This window comes from Urocampus carinirostris, chromosome 7 (genome assembly GCF_059441175.1).
Source record: "Urocampus carinirostris isolate Australia breed hairy pipefish chromosome 7, RoL_Ucar_1.0, whole genome shotgun sequence".
In the NCBI taxonomy this organism is placed as follows: Eukaryota; Metazoa; Chordata; class Actinopteri; order Syngnathiformes; family Syngnathidae; genus Urocampus; species Urocampus carinirostris.
Window position 1 is genome coordinate 9,671,209 of NC_142355.1, and position 22,785 is coordinate 9,693,993.

Consider the following 22,785-nt stretch of genomic DNA (forward strand, 5'->3'; position numbering starts at 1 on the left):
CTGTCCTAAGTGTGTGCTCCTACTTAGTAAGTGCAGCGCATACCTGGCCTAAATATTGTGCTGATGCTGCCCTACCAGGAAGAAGAATGCGCTAATACAAGTTGTTGACCTGCAATTATAATATGCATGGGAAAAAAAGAATGTTAATACATGGTATACACAGGGTTGGGTAGGGTTACTTTAACTGGATTAATTTCAATTACTTTTGCATTACTCAGATTCCAAATATTCTAATAAAAGACAAAAGAAACTAAATATGAATACAATGATGACTCACAACATGTGGTAAACTTTCTCTCCTGGCTTTGATCTCCGGCAAAACTAACATAAAATGCGACAGAAACAAAATGAAAATAAATCCAAACAGCTTGCCAAAATCATTTTTGCCGTTCCGTATACTCCCCAAGCCTGCACAAAATTTAGTAATTTTAATCATATTTAGTTTCTTTTGCCTTTTATTAGCATATTTGGTGTTAAAATACATTTTAGAATATCACAATACATTATTACATCTTTACATTTTAACAAGATACTTTTAACAAGAGATCGTATAGTGGATTTTTAACGTTTACAATGAATTCAACATGGATTTCTTTAGTCTGAATTTTTAACCAACATCATCCTTTTTTAATGTATATGAGAAAATAGAAATAAAAACAATAATGAGTATATAAACGGGTACAATTTACCTGCAAATGGATGAGTCACAACATTAGCTTTCCTGCTGCTTTGATCTCTACAAGGGGAATTAATATTTTAGTAAAACAGAAACAAAACGAAAATAAACCTAAACAGCTTGACAATATCAATCACATTACTGTGCATGTTGAGAGATTTGTCAGCTGGGGTTATAATGTTTAAAATGAACTTCTTATGTGGAGCACCAAAAGATGTGTTTTAGGACATTTACCAAAGACTATACACATATTTCAGCAGGAATTTCAATAAAACAAAAGTTATTATTACACCCTGTGTAACAGAGTTGAAATTTGATTGTTTTGAATGTTTTTTTGAATTCTCACAAAATCTGTGTTTTTGTTGTATTACTGTTAATATTCCGGTACCTCATTCAGTTGTTAAGTCATGGGCGTCTGCGACTGTTTTTTTTCGTGGGCTTCAGCGCTTGGCCCCTTGCCGTAGCTTAAGTGATTTTTGTAAGCGTTGAAGGTAAGCTGTGCCCAAAAAAAAATAGCATATTTTGCTAGACATTTGAGCTGCTTTCGAAATTATTTTTGTATATAAAGATATATAAGTTGTTCTAATTGATGTGTATTAAAAAAGCACTAAATAAGAAGTTAATACAGCTTGAAATGAAAATGCAACATGTTTTGATGCAAACACGCCACGAGGTGCGGCCTGTTGAGTGATGACCCGTTCTTTTCTATCTTCAATATTTTAGATAATTGCAGTCGAGATCAGAGACCCCTGACTTTTGTATTGTTTTATTTACTGAATGCAGGCAATAAACCAGAGATTGTGAAACCTTGTGTCGTGCATGAACGAGGGTCGCTACACCTGTACAGGAGTAATCCAAAAGTAATTGAAAGTAATCCAGTTAAAGTAACCCTACCCAACCCTGGCTATACAGGTATACAAAACCTGCAACACGGGTGAACATGTTCACGAGGAAACGCTCAGTGACATATTTCTGGTCATGCGGAAATACTCAATAGTTAACAGCTCGAATAATTTCCCCTGTAAAAATAAACGTTACTGTTCGCCATGAGTGGGACTAAGCTAGCAAGTTAAGTTTTAGCACAATGTGCTAATCCCGTGTGTTTGGTTAGCTTTTCAATCTTACCAGCAGAAACGACGTGACTCGATAAGAGAACGCTTAAAAGCAGTGTGTTCATTTTGAAAGCTCACAACACACGCCGATGTCACCACGGATGTCCTTAGGCTAAAAGAAAAAACAACTCTAATGCCGCCACAGTGTCTGTTTAAACCGGATTGTTTGTTCAAACCGAAACCGAAAGTATTCGAAACAAATGTATGTACTTCGTCTGTCTTGGTTCAAAAAAAAGAAAATACGATTTTCCTTTACTTTTCCAGTTTTAAAAAAATGGTCACTTAACGATAGTGGACATTTTTAACGAGAAACGGACTTTAGTATTTGGAGAAAAATATCATAATTTCGTACTTCCGGTAAGGATACGATTTACGACATAACAACTCTAACAGTCAAACAACTATTCAAAAAGCAACACTTTTTATGAATATATAATATATAATGATAATAATTACTGCATACCTGTCAACCTCCACGGCTCTATGCCCTTAAAAACTGTCGTATTTTACCTTACAAAATACAAAATAATCTTACGCCATATTTTTTTTTCAAACCTGTTTATTTATGTTATATTGTACATGTGTTTCGTTGTATCATATATATTGTTAATTAATATTTTGTTGTGAGATCCTGAGTTGCTCGACATAAATGAGGTTTATTATATATAAAAAAAAAAGTTCAAACATTAAGTAGCTTGGACGTCCACTGTAGAAGAAAAAAATACATGCAAATATAATTAAGTAGAATAATACATTTTCTTATTCATATCAGGAATTCATTTCCTGCATTAAATTATTGTTGTTAATATACTGATTAAAGGGATAACCACAAACCTGTCTTTTTTCATTTTTTCATTTTATACTTCCTTTTTGTCTTAACTTCTTTATACAACAGAATAATTCGTAATATAATGCATCAAAGCAAGTGAGCCGTTTGAGAGCCGGCTCTCTTCAATGAGTTGAGCCGAAAAAGCCGGTTATCTAAAAAGAGACGCACTTCCTTTCACTACATCAAACCACTCGCTTTGCTTCACAAGGGGGGATATCCTTAAAGGGACAGAGTGTATTATTTGCACATCCATTTTTCACTCTGCCACACCATCCCGCTCCCTCAGATCGTCCTCCTCCACCCATCTCACTATACCAGCTGTCCGTCTCAGCTTCATGGGGAGCAGAGCTTTCAGTTGCTCTGACCCCCAGCTCTGGAACTCATTGCTGCATGACCTCTGGAATTCCGCCACCTGGTCCACCTTCAAGTCTTGCCTTTTCATGATCATCTGCCTCACATACCGCCCCCTTTTCACTCTACTGTGTTTGAATTTGCTATTTAGTACTTGCTTGTTTTATTCTTGTTTTTTTGTTGTATGGTACTCTATTTATAGCGACCTTGTGTGTCTTGAAAGGCACTTTGAAGTAGAATGTATTATTATTATTATTTAGTGCAGGGGTCTACAACGTGGTGACCTTGGGAACCATGGTGCCCCCAAAGGACAGCAGATGTGCCCGTGGACCTGTTTAGGAAAAAGCTCACCAGCAAGGCTGTCATTGTAATTTTCAGGTAAAATAATTTATATAGTTGTTGATAGGGTCAATTTAACTCAACTTCCAATAATTGACCTTGTAATAACATATTAACAACATAGTAATGAAATGATAAGTGATCAAACCGGGTGCCCTTTTTGCTAATTATTGACAAAAATCACTTTAAAGTGGAAAAACAACGGCAACCATATGATAAAAGTGCTGTATCTGAGTCAAAACAGGAGGCTTTTCTTGCTATCGGTTACCATGGAATCCAGTACTACAGTATCTGTTCTATGGGGTTAGCAAATCCCGAGCCAAAAACCAGCCTGGAAAGGGATGGGCACTGCCAGGCTGTACTCAACCAAGACACACCACAGGAAATCATACCCCCTAGGACCCTGTTGGTTAAGGGATTCATCAACCATGCATTACTGAGGTATCGGAGTCGAGAGTGTATCGGTTTATACAAAAAATCAAATCGATAAAATTTTCCACCCGTCCTTTTTTCTAAAAGTGTGGTCAGCGCCTCAAAAACTAAATCCCCAAATCGGGGGTCGGCAAGCTGCAGCTCCAAAGCTGCATGAGGCTCTGTAGAGCTGCCCTAGTGGCTCAATAGAGAGTGTTCAGAAATATTTTGATAATGGAAAAACATGGGGGGGAATTGCATTTGTATTTTATTGGATATTAAATGGTCTTTCCTTTTAATTAAAACTGGGTTTCTATAAGACTTTTCATTTCGTAATGCTTCAGATATATTTGTTTGCTCGTTCAAAATTATGGTTGCCGACCCCTGCCTTAAGGACTATTTCAGGGATGTTAAACATACGGCCCACGGGTCTGACCAGGCCCACTAGGAGATTGAATCAACAAAACAAGGCTGAGAGGAGTGTTAGAGAAAATTCAGCTGCACTTTTAAATATATCCACTTGAAGTCAGACATAAGCCAGGTGCCAATCCCGAAACAAAACAACTGGAGCTGTTTCTTTCTTTTTCCTCTCTCTCTCACACGCTCTCTTCCTCTCTCCTTGTCTTTTATCTCTCTTTCTTATATTTGAAATAAAATGAAATGATATGCATTTATATAGCGCTTTTCAAGTCAATGACTTCCCAAAGCGCTTTACAGTGTGCTCCACATTTCCCAATAGCGGCCTTGCAGCCATGTAAGGCGCTAACCTGCTTATTGGGGGTATTAGGGGTTCAGTGTCTTACCCAAGGACACTTCGACATGTAACACGGACGAGCCGGGATTCGAACTGGGATCCCTTGATCCCAAGACGAGCGCTCTACCTCCTGAGCTACTGCCGCCCCCAGTTTAATATTTCTTTCTTTCCCTCTCTCTCTCTTTCTATGTACATGTCTTTCTCTTTTTCTCATTCAACCTTTCTTTCTTTCTTTCTTTCTTTCATTCTCATTTTCTTTCTCTTATCCTTCCTTTAAAAGTTTCCCTTTATTTGTCTTTTCCTCTCCCTCTGTCAATCCCTCTCTCCCTTTCTTTCTCTCTCCCATTTTCTCTTTGTCTCCTTTCACCCCCTCTCGTATTGTGTTTCTTTCTCTTTTTCTCTCGATTTCTCCCATTTTACTCTTGTTTTCTGTCTTTCTTTTTCTCGATTCATTTCTCTCTCTCTCTGTTTCTCTCCTTATCTCCCCTTTCTATCTCCCTCTTCGTCTGTCTATTCCTTCCCGTCTTACTTTTCTTTTCTACTTCTCTTTCTCTGAATCCCTCTTTATATTCTCGCTTTCTTTAATCTACTCGTACGCGCCCCCGCAAGAATGCTTGGCTCCTCCGCTCAAATGAGTCTGAAACCCCTGGACTATCTCATCGAGGTTTGGAAACCATTTGGAGACAAGGTGGTATGTCTATGACGGCGATGCGTTCGAGAACACACAACGACCGTGCTAATTATCAACAGCATGTAAACATCTCATCTCTCATCTCATCAGCTGCACCGCTTATCCTCAGTAGGGTCGCGGGGATGCTGGAGCCCATCCCAGAAATCATCGGGCAGTGGGCAGGGGACACCCTGGACTGGTTGCCAGCCAATCGCAGGGCACACAGGGACAGACAACTCATTCGCTCATTCACACCTAGGGACAATTTGGACCGGCTAATTCACCTGAAATGCATGTTTTTGGAATGTGGGAGGAAACCGGAGTGCCCGGAGGAAACCCACGCAAGCACGGGGAGAACATACAAACTCCGCACAGTAAGGCCGGGAGATGGATACGAGAGGTAAATGTGCTCGAAAAACAATAGCCGAGTTTGTAGCTTCGTGAGAATGAAAATATGATCGTTACACGCCTCACCCTTTTAATAGCGTGATTGTTTTGACAACATCACAAGAGTCAAGCAAATTTGCATATTTAATTGGGTGTGGTGCTTGTTTTGTCCACTGTACAGTATATTTAGAAATATTTGTACAGCCATTTGTCACAAGGAGTTTCAAAGGGCTGTACAGACTGCATCTATCCCAGATAAGTGGGATTAAAAAAATGACCACATGGGTTGCTATTCTTATAAAATCTTTAAAAACAAACAAAGTTGTAATACTGTCATATTTGTCCTGAAATATATAAAAAGGCAAAAAAGCATGACGAGGGACAAAAACATTTTGATAAATCTCATGGTGAATCTAACTTTGAAGGACATTAAATAAATAAATTGTACATTTCACATTAGTATTGTTTTCATCGTTTACGTAATCAAATAACTATTTTAATGATAGCCGCCCATCTCCACGACATTTAAAAGATAGATAGATCGATAGATAGATAGATAGACAGACAGACAGACAGACAGACAGACAGACAGACAGACAGACAGGCGGACGGACTGACGGATGAATAGATAGTTAGAGTTAGATAGATAGATAGATAGATAGATAGATAGATAGATAGATAGATAGATCGTATCCTTGAGGTAATTATTAACAGATTAACAGGATAGCCTCTGGGTGCTGTGTTGTAGTTTAGCAACAGCGGAGTGGATGATGTCATACACTAGGCCAAAAGTTCGACGTCCCTGCAGCAGATGGAAATCTTTGTGCCCAGGGTTACACAACCTTGTGTCCACATAGATAGCGAGTCCGCCTCCTCTCCGCTTACCGCAGGCTTTTGAGTCTCTGTCTACCCTAACAGCGCTGAAGCCGGGTAGCTCCGTAGCTGCTAGACGTGAGCCACGTTTCCGTAAGACGCAGCAAACTCCACTCCTTGTATGCTTTGATGTATTTCACCAGCACAGCCAGGTCGTCCGTCTTATTTGGTAGAGAGTTCACATTTACCATGATTACGGACGGTACCGAAGGCTTATAACGCCGCTAGCCACTTAGCCTTCACCTTAGCTCCGGCTCTGCATCCACGATAGGGCCCCCTCATCACGCCGGCACGAGAATTCTTCAGGGCAAGGAGTTGATTCCTGGAATAAACGCATTTATGTGCGTTAAAACCCATAACCATAGGATAGAAAGCAATCCAAAGTGTAGTTGTCAAACGGGACGAAAAACACCAAAGATAGAAGCAGACACTTAAAACAATAAATCACAAAAAAGCGAAATAACACGGAGCTGCTGGAAAGGCTGCCGCTCGCGGCGGCGGCTATGATGTAGATGATAAAAAGGGAGGGAAACCACATTTTATACCGATTTTTAACAAAGAAACAGGGATGCTTGCTATACACGAGTGTGCGCAACAAATAGTGTATGCTGATTTTTAAGTGTGGCGTCAAATGACTAATTAGAGCAGTGGTCCCCAAAACGCGGGCTGGATATGATGGCCTACCACATGTGGTCTCGCCCCGTGAACATACCAGGTAGCATTTCGATTTGATTTATTTTTCTTGTACGAGTATTTGTATTTGATAATAAAGTTAGACTTTTGCAATGAAATGTTCCTTAGTTATATACTATTTTTAATATGAACTATTAGTTCATATTTGCATATAAGGTCAAGAAACCAGACAGTGTTATTTGGTCATTAAAATTTCATGAACATCTAGAAAGTCAAGTCAAGTCATCTTTATTTGTATAACCCTTTATCACAAAGAGTCTCAAAGGGCTGCACGGACCACAGATTATTGTAAACTGCGGACTATTAGCACAGCATTCCCTGATCTAAAACCTACATGAGGGCAAGGAAAAACTCAAAAAACGTCAAGTAAAGGGCTATTTTGATTTTGGCTTTTCTAGAAAACAATAGATTAAAAAGGCTTCATTTTGTTGAGGTGTTTTGATTTTAGGTGCTGAGCACCCGAATCAGGGGCTGGCAAACTACGGCCCGCAAGCCACAAACAAGCCATCCAGCTTCTTAATCTGACTCGCCAAACAAAAATGTTATAAAGATATCTATATATTCTAGTTAATAAAGTACTGGTAATATAACAAAAACCTTTGTTTTGGTACAAACTTGTCCCTAATTCATTTTGTGTGTCTGCAACAAAATACTTCAAAAATACTACAAAATTACTACAAAACTAAATATAAAATTTAGTGCCTGAAAACATTCTTCATTCTGATAATAAAACAAAATACAATAGAAATAGGCAGCACGGCGGTGCAGTGGTTAGCGCGTGTGCGGCACAGTTATAAGGTCTTGGGAACCTCCTGTGTGGGTTCAAATCCAGCTACCGGACTTACTGTGCGGAGTTTGTATGTTCTCCCTGCGCTTGCGTGGGTTTCCTCCGGGCACTCCGGTTTCCTCCCACATTCCAAAGACATGCATTTCAGGTGGATTGGCCGGTCCAAATTGTCCCTAGGTGTGAATGAGCAAGCGAGTTGTCTGTCCCTGTGTGCCCTGCGATTGGCTGGTAACCAGTTCAGGGTGTCCCCTGCCCACTGCCCGATGATTGCTGGGATGGGCTCCAGCACCCCCGCGACCCTACTGAGGATAAGCGGTGCAGCTAATGAGATGAAATGAGACAATAGAAATACTACAACTATGATACAGAAATACAATTATAGAAATTTTACAAAATAAATACAGTACGACAAAGATACAACTTCAGTAATGTAAAAAAATATGAAATAAATACTACAAAGAAGCTAGTATGTAAATACTTCAAAATACTTCGCCAGAAATACTAAAAAATTACCACTACAGTCACACTAGAATACAATAATACTGCTACATAACTATTAAGAAATAAAATAGTACAAGAATACAATTGCAGTAATACTCCAAAAATACAACAGATAGAGTACAACATTGTATTATGGGAAAAACTACAAACATACTACTGTAGAAATACTACCGCATATTTCAAAATAAAAGTATAGAAAAAATTTGACTGCAGAAATACGACAAAAATACCAAAAAAATACAACTAAAGTAACACGACAAAATACTACACATATACTACAAATATTCTACTATGGAAATACCACAAAAGACTAGTTCAAAAATACTCCAATAGTACTACTACAGTAACACAAGAATACAATAATACTGCAACATAAATATTTTAACAGAAATAGTAAAAGGATAAAATGACAGTACTACTCCAAAAATACTACATCTATATTCAAAAGTTTTATTACGGAAAAAATTACAAATATACTACTGTATTGTAGAAATACTACCGCAGATTTTAAAATAAAAGTAAAGTAAAACGAGAAAAGTACTACGGATGTACTACAAAAATACCACTACTGTAACTCTAGAATACAATACTACTGCTACATAAATATTTTGACAAAAATAGTTCAAGAATAAAATGAGAGTAATACTACAAAAATACTACAGATATACTACACACACTGTATTATGGGAAAAACTACAAATATAATATTGTAAAAATACTACCACATATTTCAAAATAAAAGTACAGTAAAACGAAAAAAAAACACCACTGAAATACTACAAAAATACCACCAAAATAAAACAAAAGTAACACAAAAAAATACTACAGATATACTCCAAGGATTCTACTTTGAAAAGACCACAAAATACAACAGAAACAAATACTACAGAAAATACTACAAAAATACAACTTCAGTAATTCTCCTGATAAATTACAAAAACGTTTGGACATACCAGCAGCTTTGGCAAATAGAGATGGGAATTCCGTCTCTTTTTAGAGAACCGGCTTTTTTGGCTCGGCTCACTAAAATGTGCCTGCTCTTTCAGCTCCCAAACGGGAAAAACAGACTTTTGTTTATTTATTGATAAATCACGAAATGTGATGTAACATTTTGCGCAAAATGACTTCATTTTAAATTCTAAAACTCTATTATATTGATATATTTAATAGCGATGTCACAGGTCTGGCCTACTGCTACGGTTAGGCTACATAAAACCCCCTGCCATGCCTGTATCTTACCAACACCAGATTCAATATCCACGAAATGGATGACCTGGAGCTACAACTCGTCGGAAACAACTACATTCTGAACGGTTGTTATTTAATCATCACGGTGGCCTCATACAAAACGAGGATACCCTACTCTCTGAATGGCTTTCTTACATTGAAAAGAGAAGCCCTCCAATTTTGTTGTTCATTTGTATAGGAGCAAGAAAGACAATTAATTTACAGGAATTTTGTCTTCTGTGTTTTTATTTGTAAATCTATAGTTGTTATTTTGTCAGGATCGTATACTCTCAGTCGATAAGGAGGTCATCCCGAAGTATGTTTGATCCTTCGGGGGTTTTTGTGAAAGTGCGACGCTACGTCGTGGATTTTCACTTTTTGCAGGGAGTTTTCGTCCCCATTACTGTAATGTAACATTTATACTGTAAAATACATATGCAAAAAAAAATCCAAACGAATCATTCATTCAACGTAACAAGTCAAGTAAAAAAAAAAATTATGTTCTACCTGATAAAAATGTTTCAAACACTGAGTGTGATTGTTAATGCACGATTTTTATTTATTTATTTATTTTCAAAATTCGAACTGAGGAGTTGAATTTTCTGTTCTATTTTTCACCTTTAAAATTTTTCACCATGAATTGAACTCCATTAAAGGCGGGATAAACATCTGAAAGCAATAAAACAGGAGCGGGAAAGCTGACCTGAGCTAACGCCCTACTTATTCTGGTGACATCTTGCATCCAATTAAGTGCACTTTTCAAGCAGCAACAGTGCACGCCCTGGTTGGTAAGTGTGCCGCACTTTGATGTTCAAAAAACTTGGAGCCGAATGCATTTTTGAATACAAGAGACCAGCAAAAAAAATCAAAAATGAACAGGGCCATGTCACACACATACAAGAACGTGGACTTGAACAATTGAGATGAATTGTGCTTGTAATTTTCATAAAATTTACATTGAAACACAATGTTAGATTAGGGCTTGAGCTGATACGATAGCGATGTAAGAACGAAGTGTTATAACGTTACAACGTTCCTCAAATGCAATTGTTAATCTCAGTAAAGGATTTTATACATTTGATTATAAAGGATTTTATACGGTTGACTACAAGTTACATGTATTCAGTTCATTGCAATAACTGACTGTGCTTTAATTCAATGTGCAATAACAGGTCGGGGCAGGCTGTGTGAAATGAAACATCGGGAATGACTACTTTAACATGTTATTGATCAAATTTCGTGACTCCATGTAACCACATGGAGTGTTACTGCATTAATGCAAAATGCCTATAATAGATAACAATATTTTTTGACAGTTTATGTCACATACAACATTCTTTCCGCCATGAAATGTACGGTAAATATTCTCCCTACCATATGTGCGTTTGTTTGCAAGTACTCAAGATTGTACAAGTCAAGTAATATGTAGGGCACACTGCTTCCACAGGTTGGTGTACACGTTTACTTCTCTGTCTTTAATTATGTGGCTATTTCAAAACCGTTTAGGGAGTAATACCGTAATTTCTAACTAGATAGTCACTTTCGGAGTTACTTGCTATTTTTTGGTGTCAGCAATCTGGGGGGTAACAGAGTTACATTTTGAATGAAGTAACTATGAACTGTAACTAATTACTGTTTTTCACTGCATGCTACGTTGCTGCGACCTGTCCTTGCTTGGCTTATCTGTAGGCAGTCTTGCACACATCCTGTCAAAACCAATTAAGAATATCACGATGATTTAGGTTCCAGACCTCTATTTTCGATCAATCTCGCATCCAGTGAATCGTTAGATGAGGATACACCGTCTCCTGTTTTTTATTCCTGCAATATGCCGTTTATGGGTTCTTAAACATTGGCATATCTACACTTTTACCTCACTGTGAATGTGTGAAACTGGAGTGTCATGCCCAATTTCATTGTCACAATATGTTAACCCATTTTGTAACAATGACAATCAGATTCAGATTCAGATCTACTTTATTGTCATTCTAGTACACGTGTATACAGAACGAAATGTCGATACATCTGACCCGCACAGTTTCCTCGAATGTACAGATATAAGTAAAAGTTGTATTGTATTATGGCTACGTATAGTATTTTACCATAGTGCCGATAGTGCAAGAGGAGTAGCTAACCAGATGTGCAAAATGGGCAGTCAGGTTAACAAGTCAGGTAAACAGTAACATTAACACTGTAACAATAACGCTGTAAGTACAATAGTGCAGAGAGCAAATGTGCAAGGAGTGGCAAGCTATAAAGAACTGCCAGTAGTGCAAAAAGTCAGATTAGCAGCCGTTTAGATTTAGGTTAACTATATGTTAGATTGACCATTTAACAGTCTAATGGCCAGGCGGACTAGACTACTGCGGAACCTGGTGGTCCTGCACCGCACACTGCAGTACCTCTTCCCAGAGGCTAGCAGAGTGAACAGTCCAATAAAGGTGTATTCTATTCTATTCTATTCTATTCTATTAATCCCTGGGCAACACAGCCTGCAAACGAAAAACTGTTCTCTGCTTGAGCCACTGTGACTGACACAGTGAGTGCAATCCTGAGCGGAGTCCGAAAGTAATTCTCATATAGGTCCTTATCATCAATAAAGGGATTTGGATTTAGGGATTTGGAGAAAAAAAACGATAGTTTGGTAAGCATTACATTAATGCTAGTGATCTGAATAACATCAATGACATCATTACTGATATTAACAGGCATTTTAATCATGTGAAGTTACGTTTGTATCTCATTAAAAAACGTAGTTAGCCTGTTGTTCTCTGTTTTATTTTAAAATGCCTTGTTAAATTGTTTTTGGTGTTGGATTGTATCAAATAAATTTCCCCCAAAATGCAGCTTATAGTCAGGTGCAACTTCTCATCTCATCTCATTAGCTGCACTGCTTATCCTCAGTAGGGTCGCGGGGGTGCTGGAGCCCATCCTAGCAATCATCGGGCAGTGGGCAGGGGACACCCTGAACTGGTTGCCAGACAACTCACTCGCTCATTCACAGCTAGGGACAATTTGGACCGGCCAATCCACCTGAAATGCATGTCTTTGGAATGTGGGAGGAAACTGGAGTGCCCGGAGGAAACCCACGCAACCACGGGGAGAACATACAAACTCCGCACAGGAAGTCCGGTAGCTGGATTTGAACCCACACAGGAGGTTCCCAAGACCTCAGAACTGTGCCGCACACGCTCTAAACTCTGCCCCGCCGTGCTGCCCCAGGTGCTACTTATATATGTTTTTTTTCCTTCTCAATTGTATTTTTTCGGCTGGTGTGACTTACACTCCAGTGAGCCTTATAGTCCAGAACATACGGTGCTACAGTTTTCCAGTCAGACGTTGGGCTGACGCAAGGGCGTATTTGGCATAGAAGGGGTCCCCGCCAATTTCGATCAAGCCTTGTTTGTTCCCAAGCAATATTATATGATCATATGCACAATTTCTATATTTTGTTTTACTATTTGGTGTACGTGAAGGAAAACCATCAGGGAAAGAAGCATATATTTCCCAGGGTTTGAATTAAAAAAACGCCAAGCTTTGGGAGGCCCTAATCATTGATCACACCCAGCTCTTCTTTGTTGGGCAGATAAAACAAGACCATGTTCTCACCTTGCGTGCTGCCGAAAAAGGTCAAACCGACAATGAAGTCAGGTGTGGTGCATGTTCTCTATTAACTTCATTAATTAGATTATTAACTAATAGAACACGACAAATAAAGGTCTCATGAACTAACCCACAGGACCAAGTGGCACCCAGAATAATTGTGTGAAAATTAAAGAAACCTCAATTAAATGCCTCACCTCTAGAGCAGCCGGACAGGAGATATAAGACGTCCTTAGGGGGAAGTTTGGTGACAAGAGCAGGACTGCCACCAATAAGAGTGAAAGGAGCTCCAAGTCCAGACTTGACTTAGGTTGGTGAGTAGTGTCTCTTCATTAACGCATTTTCAGAGAAGACAGCAAATAACTGATTTGGTAAGAGTCAAGAGTAAAACATGCATGTCACCTCAGATAAATGAAGGATATATTTTCACTTTTGAAAAGCTTTCGGATGAACTTGTTGCTAAGTTTGTGCTTTTTTCCCTTTTATTATGCGTTTTTGTCTGTTCCAGATTTCTAATTCTATTAATTTCTAAGTTTTTAGTGTGCAGCACAATTACCCCTTGGTGACGGTAACACGCTCCAGGAAAGCATCATAGGACACTGTTCTGTTCCTTCATTTGAAGGTTTTAAACACTTGTAAGCAGATTTAAGACGCAGATATTTTAATCCTAAAAAAAACTTTGGCCATTGAATATTTTTTTCTCATCTCATCTCTCTCATCTCATTAGCTACACCGCTTATCCTCAGTAGAGTCGCGGGGGTGCTGGAGCCCATCCCGGCAATCATCTGGCAGGGGACACCCTGAACTGGTTGCCAGCCAATCGCAGGGCACACGGGGACAGACAACTCACTCGCTCATTCACACCTAGGGACAAATTGGACCGGCCAATTCACATGAAATGCATGTTTTTGGAATGTGGGAGGAAAGCGGAGTGCCCGGAGGAAACCCACGTAAGCACGGGGAGAACATACAAACTCCGCACAGGAAGTCTGGAGCTGGATTTGAACCCACACAGGAGGTTCCCAAGACACGAACATGCGCTAACCACTGCGCAGCCGTGCTGAATATTTTATTTCATTATTTAAAAGTGCCTGTAAAGAGCCTCTAAATCAGGAGTTTCCAAACTTTTCAGAAAGCGGGCCAGATTTGAACTGTCTCTGATAAATTCAAATCAGCGGCGTTACCTCATTGCTCGCCTTTGTAGCATTTTCATTTGACTCGCAGCGCCTTGTGAAAAAAGCACTGCTGTACCGTTAAAACAACTTCCAGTTGTATCACTTTTCACGGCATTCGTTCCCAGTTAGCTTTTTAGCCAGCAGATTTTGTCTGGCAGTGCCTCTTAATATTATATTCTTGGAAAACAGCCTAAGTCTCTTGGCAAATTAAGCAGACGCAGTTGTTTCAGATTTCAGTGAAAAAATACTCCAATCTCCACAGTCTATTTCCCGTTTTCATTCACTGTTGCTTTGTCAGAAATGGGGTGGGCTAAAATTATTACAGAAAACCAAGGACAAGGTGGCAAATCTGGTAAAATGGCGATTTTTTTTTTTTTTTGGGGAGAGGCGCCACCAGGCTGTACTTGACCTTGACACACCACAGGAAAATGGTGCCCCTACGACCCTAGTGGTCAAGGGATACACCCAATTCCATCAAACCTTGCTATTGGCTAATCAAGAGTGATTGATAGCAGCTAGAAAACCCCTTTTATCTATTTATTGGTCAAAATATTTCAGGGTAGATATAAAAGTAACTGTGTGCTGCAAACATTCCAATGAAAATGATTGATGGTAGTGCCTATGAAAATTTTAGAGATGATTGGATAATTCTGCAAATGTTGAATGCAAAACAATAACAAATGGGCATTCACTGTATTGCAAGTCTTAATAAATCCTGTCAGTCCAAGTGCTTTTCAGATATATATTTTTTATTTTCACCATGCAATTTGAATTTCAGATAAGGTGCTGTCACCATATGTGTTCATTTTGCAATATGAAAGCATGAAAAATGAGCATTTACTGTAATTACCATGTAGTATTTGTGATTTAACACATTATACAATTAGCCGATTGTCAGATTGAGGATAGCTTGTGACAGTAATTCCATTAAGATCCGTGGATAATTGAGAGTCCTATGACATTCCTGGACTCCAATATGTTCCCAATATTCTCATTGATGTACTGTTCCTTTTAACTGTCTTATAGGACATTACTCTCCACAATGATCCTTCTCAAATTGTTTTCTGTTGCCCTCCTTTTGACTGGTAAGTCAAGCAGTTTTAAAAACGAATACAAATTGAAGAGTACGTTTAAAAAGAATGAGGAATAATTTGTCTTTGTTGCAGGGTCCAACTGTTGGTCCGAAAGGAATAGGAGACAAGCACCACCCAGTTCCGGACCCCCTGGTTCACCTCCATCTGGCCCACCGCCTGGTTCACCTCCCTCTGGCCCACCGCCCGGTTCACCTCCCTCTGGCCCACCGCCCGGTTCACCTCCTTCTGGCCCACCACCTAGTTCACCATCACCGTTTCGGCGACCAGGACCACCTGGGCCACCAGGACCACCTGGGCCACCAGGACCAGAAGGGCCACCAGGACCAGAAGGGCCACCAGGACCACCTGGGCCACAAGGACCCAATGGTCCGCCCGGACCACCTGGGCTATCAGGCCCTGCAGGTCCGCCAGGGCCACCAAGTCCACCAGGACCACCATTCTTTCCATATTGGCCACCACAATATTTTCCACCTCATTTTAGACCATATTGGCCTATCGCTGCACCACCTCCTTGGTCATTTTATCCAAATGATCCCCTACGTCCACCAGGACCATTTGGGCCACCAATAACATTCTTTCCATATTGCCCACCACAATATTGGCCACCTCATCCTCGACCATATTTGCCTTTTCCTGCACCACCTCCTTCGTCAGTTGATCCACATGATCCACCAAGTCCACCAGGACACCTGGGCCACCAATAACATTCTTTCCATATTGCCCACCACAATATTGGCCACCTCATCCTCGACCATATTTGCCTTTTCCTGCACCACCTCCTTCGTCAGTTTATCCGCATGATCCACCAAGTCCACCAGGACACCTGGGCCACCCGGGTCCTTCACGCTACCCGTAACATTGCTTCCATAATGACCACCACAGTATTGGCCACCTCATCGCCGATCATATTGGCCTATTACTGCACCACCTCCTTGGTCAGTTGATCCATATTATCCAGCTGACCCGACAACACCACACTCACCACCATTTTCTACACAATGTGTTAATCCTTCAATTTATCAACCATGGCCACCTGCACCACGGTCTCCTACTGATCAAAATGACCCACCTTTGAACACCATTATTCCAATAAACTCCTCACGCTATAATAGATAGTATTTGCTGTCTTGGATGACAACCACCCACTTGGAAACCAAAATGCCAACCTGACACTTGTCCCTGTAGACCATCTTTCAGAACAATTCCTTCCATTAGTCATTTTTCTGCATAAAAAAAACATAAAAAAACATCTTAACCAGTACCTTGCCAACCTGGGCTACCACCAGTTCATTTGTCTGATGAAAAAAAAACAACATTCCCAGACAACCTTTCCGAACCGAACCACTGCCCCAGCCCCTCAAGACCTACCTTGCCGAAACCAATTACTCTGACTAGTCATAGACAGACTAAATGTTTTTGTCTTGACCTTCGTCATGCCAGCCAAAACCACCATCTTGCCCACCTGGGAAACCTGTTATGTTCTTTTGACACAACCCAAATTGTGTGATGATTCACTTACAAAATTCCAATTCTTTTCATCAACAATCAATTCTCATAATAAAGAATATTTTTTTCTCACAGACTCGGGTGGTTGAATGTGGTCTTCACTCAAATCCTTCATCATCAATGGTTGAATGTGATCTAGACTTCCTCATAATCAAATTCCTCTGTTATGTGTCCCCCTTAAAATGTCTCTTAATATGCCTAGCTTTAATTATGTAGCTCAGCCAGCTCCTTGTTGCTAGATATATAAAGGAAGTCAAACATATTCCCAACATAAAAACCGTCCCAAAAATGCAAGAAATTCAAGTAAAGTTAAATCAGAAGCAAGAAGTTGTGCCTGCTGTTCAGGAAGTTAAAAATTACATTGTTAAAAAGTAAAAAGTCCCCCTTGAAAAGCATCACATAATCAAACCCAGTGGCACCTGTTGGGATTTAAATGACAACGAAAATACAGTTAACCCTCGTTTTTCCCAGGGTCGCGTTCCAAAATGGTCTAAAGATATTCAAAACCTGCGAAGTAGAAATATTAATTCATTTGTTCAATAATTACTCCATCACACACTCAAACCAAAGAATGGACCCAATTTTTTGGCTCAAGCATTCATTTGAAAAATCAAAGTAAAGATTAGTTCTGTACTGTGGGCAGCACAGCAGCGCTTGATTAGAGCGTGTGCGGCATAGTTCCGAGGTCATGAGATCGAACCTTCCTGTGCGGAGTTTGCTTGTTCTCTCCGTGCTTGCTTGGGCTTCCTCCGGGCACTCCGGTTTCCTCCCACATTCCAAAAACATGCATGACATGTTAATTGACCAGTCCAAGGTGTGATTCAGAGAGTGAGTTGTCGGTCTCTGTGTGCCCTGCGACTCGTTGGTAACCATTTCAGGCTGTCCCCTGCCCACTGCCCGAAGTCAAGTCAAGTCAAATTTATTTATATAGCCCTTAATCACAAAAAAATGGTCTCAAAAGACTGCACAGGATTACAATGACACAATTACCTGATCTTAAACCAACATGCGGGCAAGGAACAACTCAAAACCTCAGCGTGAGGAAAAAGAGAAACCTTGAGAAGGGACCTCACAAGTGGTAATCCCCTTTCAGGAGGACCAGGGTGAATTAGATTTAGCATTACAGTACACAATCATAGTGTTGTGGAAAATAGACTTGCATTTGTAGAATAGATTTACATACATTTAGAAATGTAGAAAGACTTGCTTACAGTTGTGAGAGAATGTTGACATCATTTCGGGAAGGTCCTTGGCAGCCTTAAAAGGGCATGGGACCTTCGAGGACTCTCTGAGCAAACTGAGGCGAACAACATGTCCTAATAAGGGTACGACAGCATCTTCCTTGTTGTTACGTGAGATCTCCGCCGCCTCTTGGGTTGTACTCAAATTGAAGCTATAAAAGCATTGTTATGTCTGGAGTTCTCTGAGTTCTTTGGGATGACGCAATAAAGAGCTCCCCCTCATGACAAGGCCTCCGTGTACTTGATTAAATCACGTAAGAGAAGATCTAAAAGATAATCGAACCTGCATTTTCTCCATCAATAGTAAACACTAGGTAACATGTTGAAAATTTGCCCAGAAAGTGCATGACAGCAACAACGCTCCCTGCCTGTAAACTAGTCCAGAAAGTCTATAATGGCGGAAGACAGCTGGGATGGGTTCCAGCACCCCCGCGACCCTACTGAGGATAAGTGGTGCAGATAATGGATGGTTTGAACAAACGTATTGACGCTAATAACAGCAAACAAATAATGTGAGGTTTGAACAACCCTTCTCGACAATCTTAACAGCAATCGAGCATATTCACAATTTCGTTATATAACATCTTTGTTAGTGTCAATAGATCCGTCCGGTTTGGATGGACTTCTGTACAGTCAAATTATACTTTAGAGAATAATATTGCCACGGTAATGCATAATTGTTTCAGGATACAATTCATTTTACTTCAGATGATATTTGACTAAAAGTCAGCTGAAAAGAAGACATTGGCGGACCCCCGATATTCAGTTTGGTTCAATTAGGTGTACACGCTGTTCACGTTTAAAGGTTCCTTAGATATTTGGCCTTTTCTACATATTATCAACTTCCAGAAGACTCATTTGGTTGTAATGGTGCATAATGGGAAAGAGATAAACAACATGGTACTATGAAAAAAATAGAGTGATGATAAGATAAAATAGAATACCTTTTCCTATATCTCATAGATCTCTAATGATCTAGTGATTACACTGTGGATTTGGGCTTATTATTATTATTGTTAATATTGTTACCATTGCTTATATTATTATTGGGCCAGGCAGTGAGAATATACTTAGACATTGAACCGGTCCGTGACCACTCTGCTCAGGGACTTTTTGAATGAAAGGCAGTTTAAACCAGAGATTGTAGAATATACTCATATTTTCAATACATCCCAAATACTTTAAATGCAAAGACAAAGCATGAAATAAAAAAAGAGCAAGATTTCTATTTGCCCTTGCGTCTGTTCTGCTGTCCTCCAAAATGTGAAATGGACTGGTGTGGCTGCGATCCATTATCTCCAATTGGATATTGCTGAAAGCTAGGGCTCAGAGAGTAAATCTGTGCACTTTGCACTTTTTTTGCGTTCTCTCCACCTAAAATAAACACCACCCAAGCAGCCGCGATCTTTTATCATCTATTGACTATTCCGGCAAGTGGGAGCCTGTGTAAAAATGGGGGTCTTCTGGGTGGAGTTTTGGTTATCGCGGTGGGTTCTGCTGAACGGACTACAATATCTGGGTTTTGCCATGCTCAAAGTGTGTAAAGAAACTTTACCGGTCTTGTATTTGGGGTGAAATGGGCGTCACTGACATTTTCAGGGCAGTGTATTGACCCTCGGTTGATTGTGTTCTCTTGGCAACTACTGAAAAACACAGTTATATTATATGTTGAATATTAAGGCCAAAGTCGCGAAAAAAATAGATCTGAATCTACTGTAAAGAAAAAAATGTTTGAGGGGGTAACATTTTTATGAGTAGAGGTAAGAGTGAGACCGGTGGAATATATGTGTCGAGGAAGATGCAGGTTTAATGTAATTTCTAAGCGTTTAAGCGTTCCACTGATAGGTGGCATGATGTATTTCAGTGACTGGTGACATTGTACAGCAGGGGTCAGCAACCTTTTCGGTGTGTAATGCCACTTTCAAATTTCCTTGTAAATCAGTGTGCCACACCAAGATTAATGACTCGCACAACATTTTTTTATATCCAACAAAGCTGTCATTGTACACGAGTCGAAATATACCATGGATATACATTGAAATCATATAACTGACCAATTTATCTTCCACTATTCTTGTTCACAGGGAAAATGATTCATAAATGTTTTATACAATTTTAAAAAGTGACAATGGATAATTTTTCACGTCACACCTGACGATCTCTCACGGCACACTAGTGTGCCGCGGCACAGTGGTTAAAATCACTGGTCTACAGGCCTTTCACATTCGCTTTTTATTTTATTGATGAACAAGCAGGGTTGGGTAGGGTTACTTTAACTTGATTACTTTCAATTACTTTTGGATTACTCCAATACCAAATATGCTAATAAAAGACAAAAGAAACTAAATATGAATAAAATGATGACTCACAACACGTGGTAAGCTTTCTCTCCTGGCTTTGATCTCTTTGATCTCCGGCAAAACTAACATCAAATGCGACGGAAACAAAATGAAAATAAATCCAAACAGCTTGCCTACATCATTTTTGCCGTTCCATGTATTCCGTTACTCCCCAAGCCTGCACAAAATCCAGTCATTTTATTCATATTTAGTTTCTTTTGTCTTTTATTAGCATATTTGGTATTGGAGTAATCTAAAAGTAGTTGAAAGTAATCAAGTTAAAGGAACCCTACCCAACCCTGGCCATCAGTAAATGGTTTTCCGCGCTTTGCTATTCAGTGAGCAATTTGTTAGATAGCTTCGGTGGTGGTGTTTTTAGCAGCGATAAAGGTTTTCAGGGTCTGTGTTTGTTTGCCACGCATTTTAATGTCTCAGCCTTGAATCAATGTTCATGTTTTGTCTCGTAATGACGTTTAACACTTGATGCGCGAGGTGCAACGCTCTCGGGGCATAATGCACGAAAAAGCACAGTCATTTTTGGCACAAAGCCTCAGTCGTCTGTCTACGCTAGCTGGAGAGAGCGCCATCTTTTCGCTCGAGTAGCCGTCATGATTCGTTCATTTATCGCGCGTGTGTGTTTCGTTGGCTGGGTCTCTCTTTCTCTCTGCGAGGCGCCGGGCAAACTCACACTGAAAAACCCACGTAAAGCCTAAAGTAAATCCTTTACATAACATGGCGCGCGACTGAAGATGTCTAAATTTCAGGTAAATATGCTTTAAAAAAAAAATCACTATTATTTGGACGTGCGCTTGGGTGCCACTGGTTAACCCCTCGCATGGCACTGCTGGCACGCGTGCCATAGGTTGCTGACCCCTGGTTTACAGGATCCATCCAATAGGTTCCTCAGGTAATATCTTTACCTTGTATTCTCAGTACTCATTTTAACTAGTCAGCAACCCTTGTTGCGCCACAAAAGCACTATTATTTTTATCAGAAGATGAATTTTCTGTTTCAAAGTCGATTTTCAACTTCCAAAATTGTTCATATGGGTGCTTGAAATGCATGAAAATGCTTGAATTTTAACGAATCTTCAAGGTTTAAAAAGTCCTTGAATTTGCGGTGAAGTGCTTGTGAATGCTTGAAATTGTTGTCATTTATCTTGTCTTGTCTCGCTGTCTTACCACACATTAAATATTATTGGGCTGCTGCTTTAATGTATAATGGCTAGAAATCAGAAAATACAAACGGTAGCTAAAACGTGGAACAAATACACGCACAGCATGCTGCAAAATATGCAAAAACAGAGATCTAACTCTTCACGGAAGCAAGCTCTCTCCAGTCATATGAAAGGAAATTCACGCAGAAAACTGGCTTAACTATGTTTTTGTTTTTACTAGGTGTTTGCTACATGCTATACCCAAACAGGACACTGTAAAATGTTATGTGTATTAGTGCAAAAATTACTTATCAATCCTGGACATTTATTATGGACCATATAAAGATTTAAGGTAGAGTTTACCAGTGGTAAGTTGAGATGAGAAGAAATTCCTACAACTGTAAATGTAAGCTATATTATTATTATTATTTATTTTTACCGAACACATATGCAATATATGGGGAAAGATTTGTCTCAAAAAAACAAAATATATTGGGGATTTTCTCAATATCTAAAAAAATCATATATCTTGATAGAAGCACACGCAAGATTAACAATTGGATATGTTAATCGAAGACATAATTGGGGCTCTGCAAAATACAGAATTCACACCATGTTTTGTATTTTAATGACATTATAAAGACATTTAAAAATGGGCTTTAAAAGTCTTTAAAAGTGAAGTCATGTTTATTTGTATAGTTCTTCATCACAAAAAAAGTCTCAAAGGGCTGTACAGACTACAGACCATGATTACAGCATCCTCTGATCTATGACCTACCTGAGGGCAAGGAAACACTCAAAACCTCGGCATGAGTAAAATAAGAAACCTTAAGAAGGGGCCACACATGAGGTAATCCCCCTTTATACGATGACCAGGCTTCAATGGATGTTGCAAGGGCATCAACAAACAATAAACAGACATCATCAACATGAACTATAGATAATTGATAAGCTATACAATATTAATGTTATTTGAAGCCTTGCTTTAAAAAATTCCACTGAGGTTGCACGTCGAAATAGGGGACCACGTACTGAGCTCTGTGGAACACTACAGGTAACAC

General features: G+C 39.5%; 1 protein-coding gene across 3 annotated transcripts in view; it reads right to left on the reverse strand.

The window, feature by feature from the left end:
• LOC148362275 (major histocompatibility complex class I-related protein 1-like) overlaps positions 1–2,096 on the reverse strand; it is a 36,300-nt gene extending 34,204 nt beyond the window's left edge. The window contains exons 1-2 of one of the 3 annotated variants that reach the window (XM_088339678.1): positions 1,802–2,096; positions 1,600–1,695 (exon numbers count right to left, since the gene is read on the reverse strand). In XM_088339678.1, the coding sequence (XP_088195804.1) occupies positions 1,600–1,618 (19 nt within the window). In that variant the 5' untranslated portion in view covers positions 1,619–1,695; positions 1,802–2,096. Of the gene's footprint in view, positions 1–43; positions 68–1,599; positions 1,696–1,801 lie in introns of those variants that run through there. The other 2 variants (XM_088339677.1, XM_088339679.1) reach the window with 2 other exon arrangements.
• Between the last annotated feature and the right edge of the window lie 20,689 nt (positions 2,097–22,785).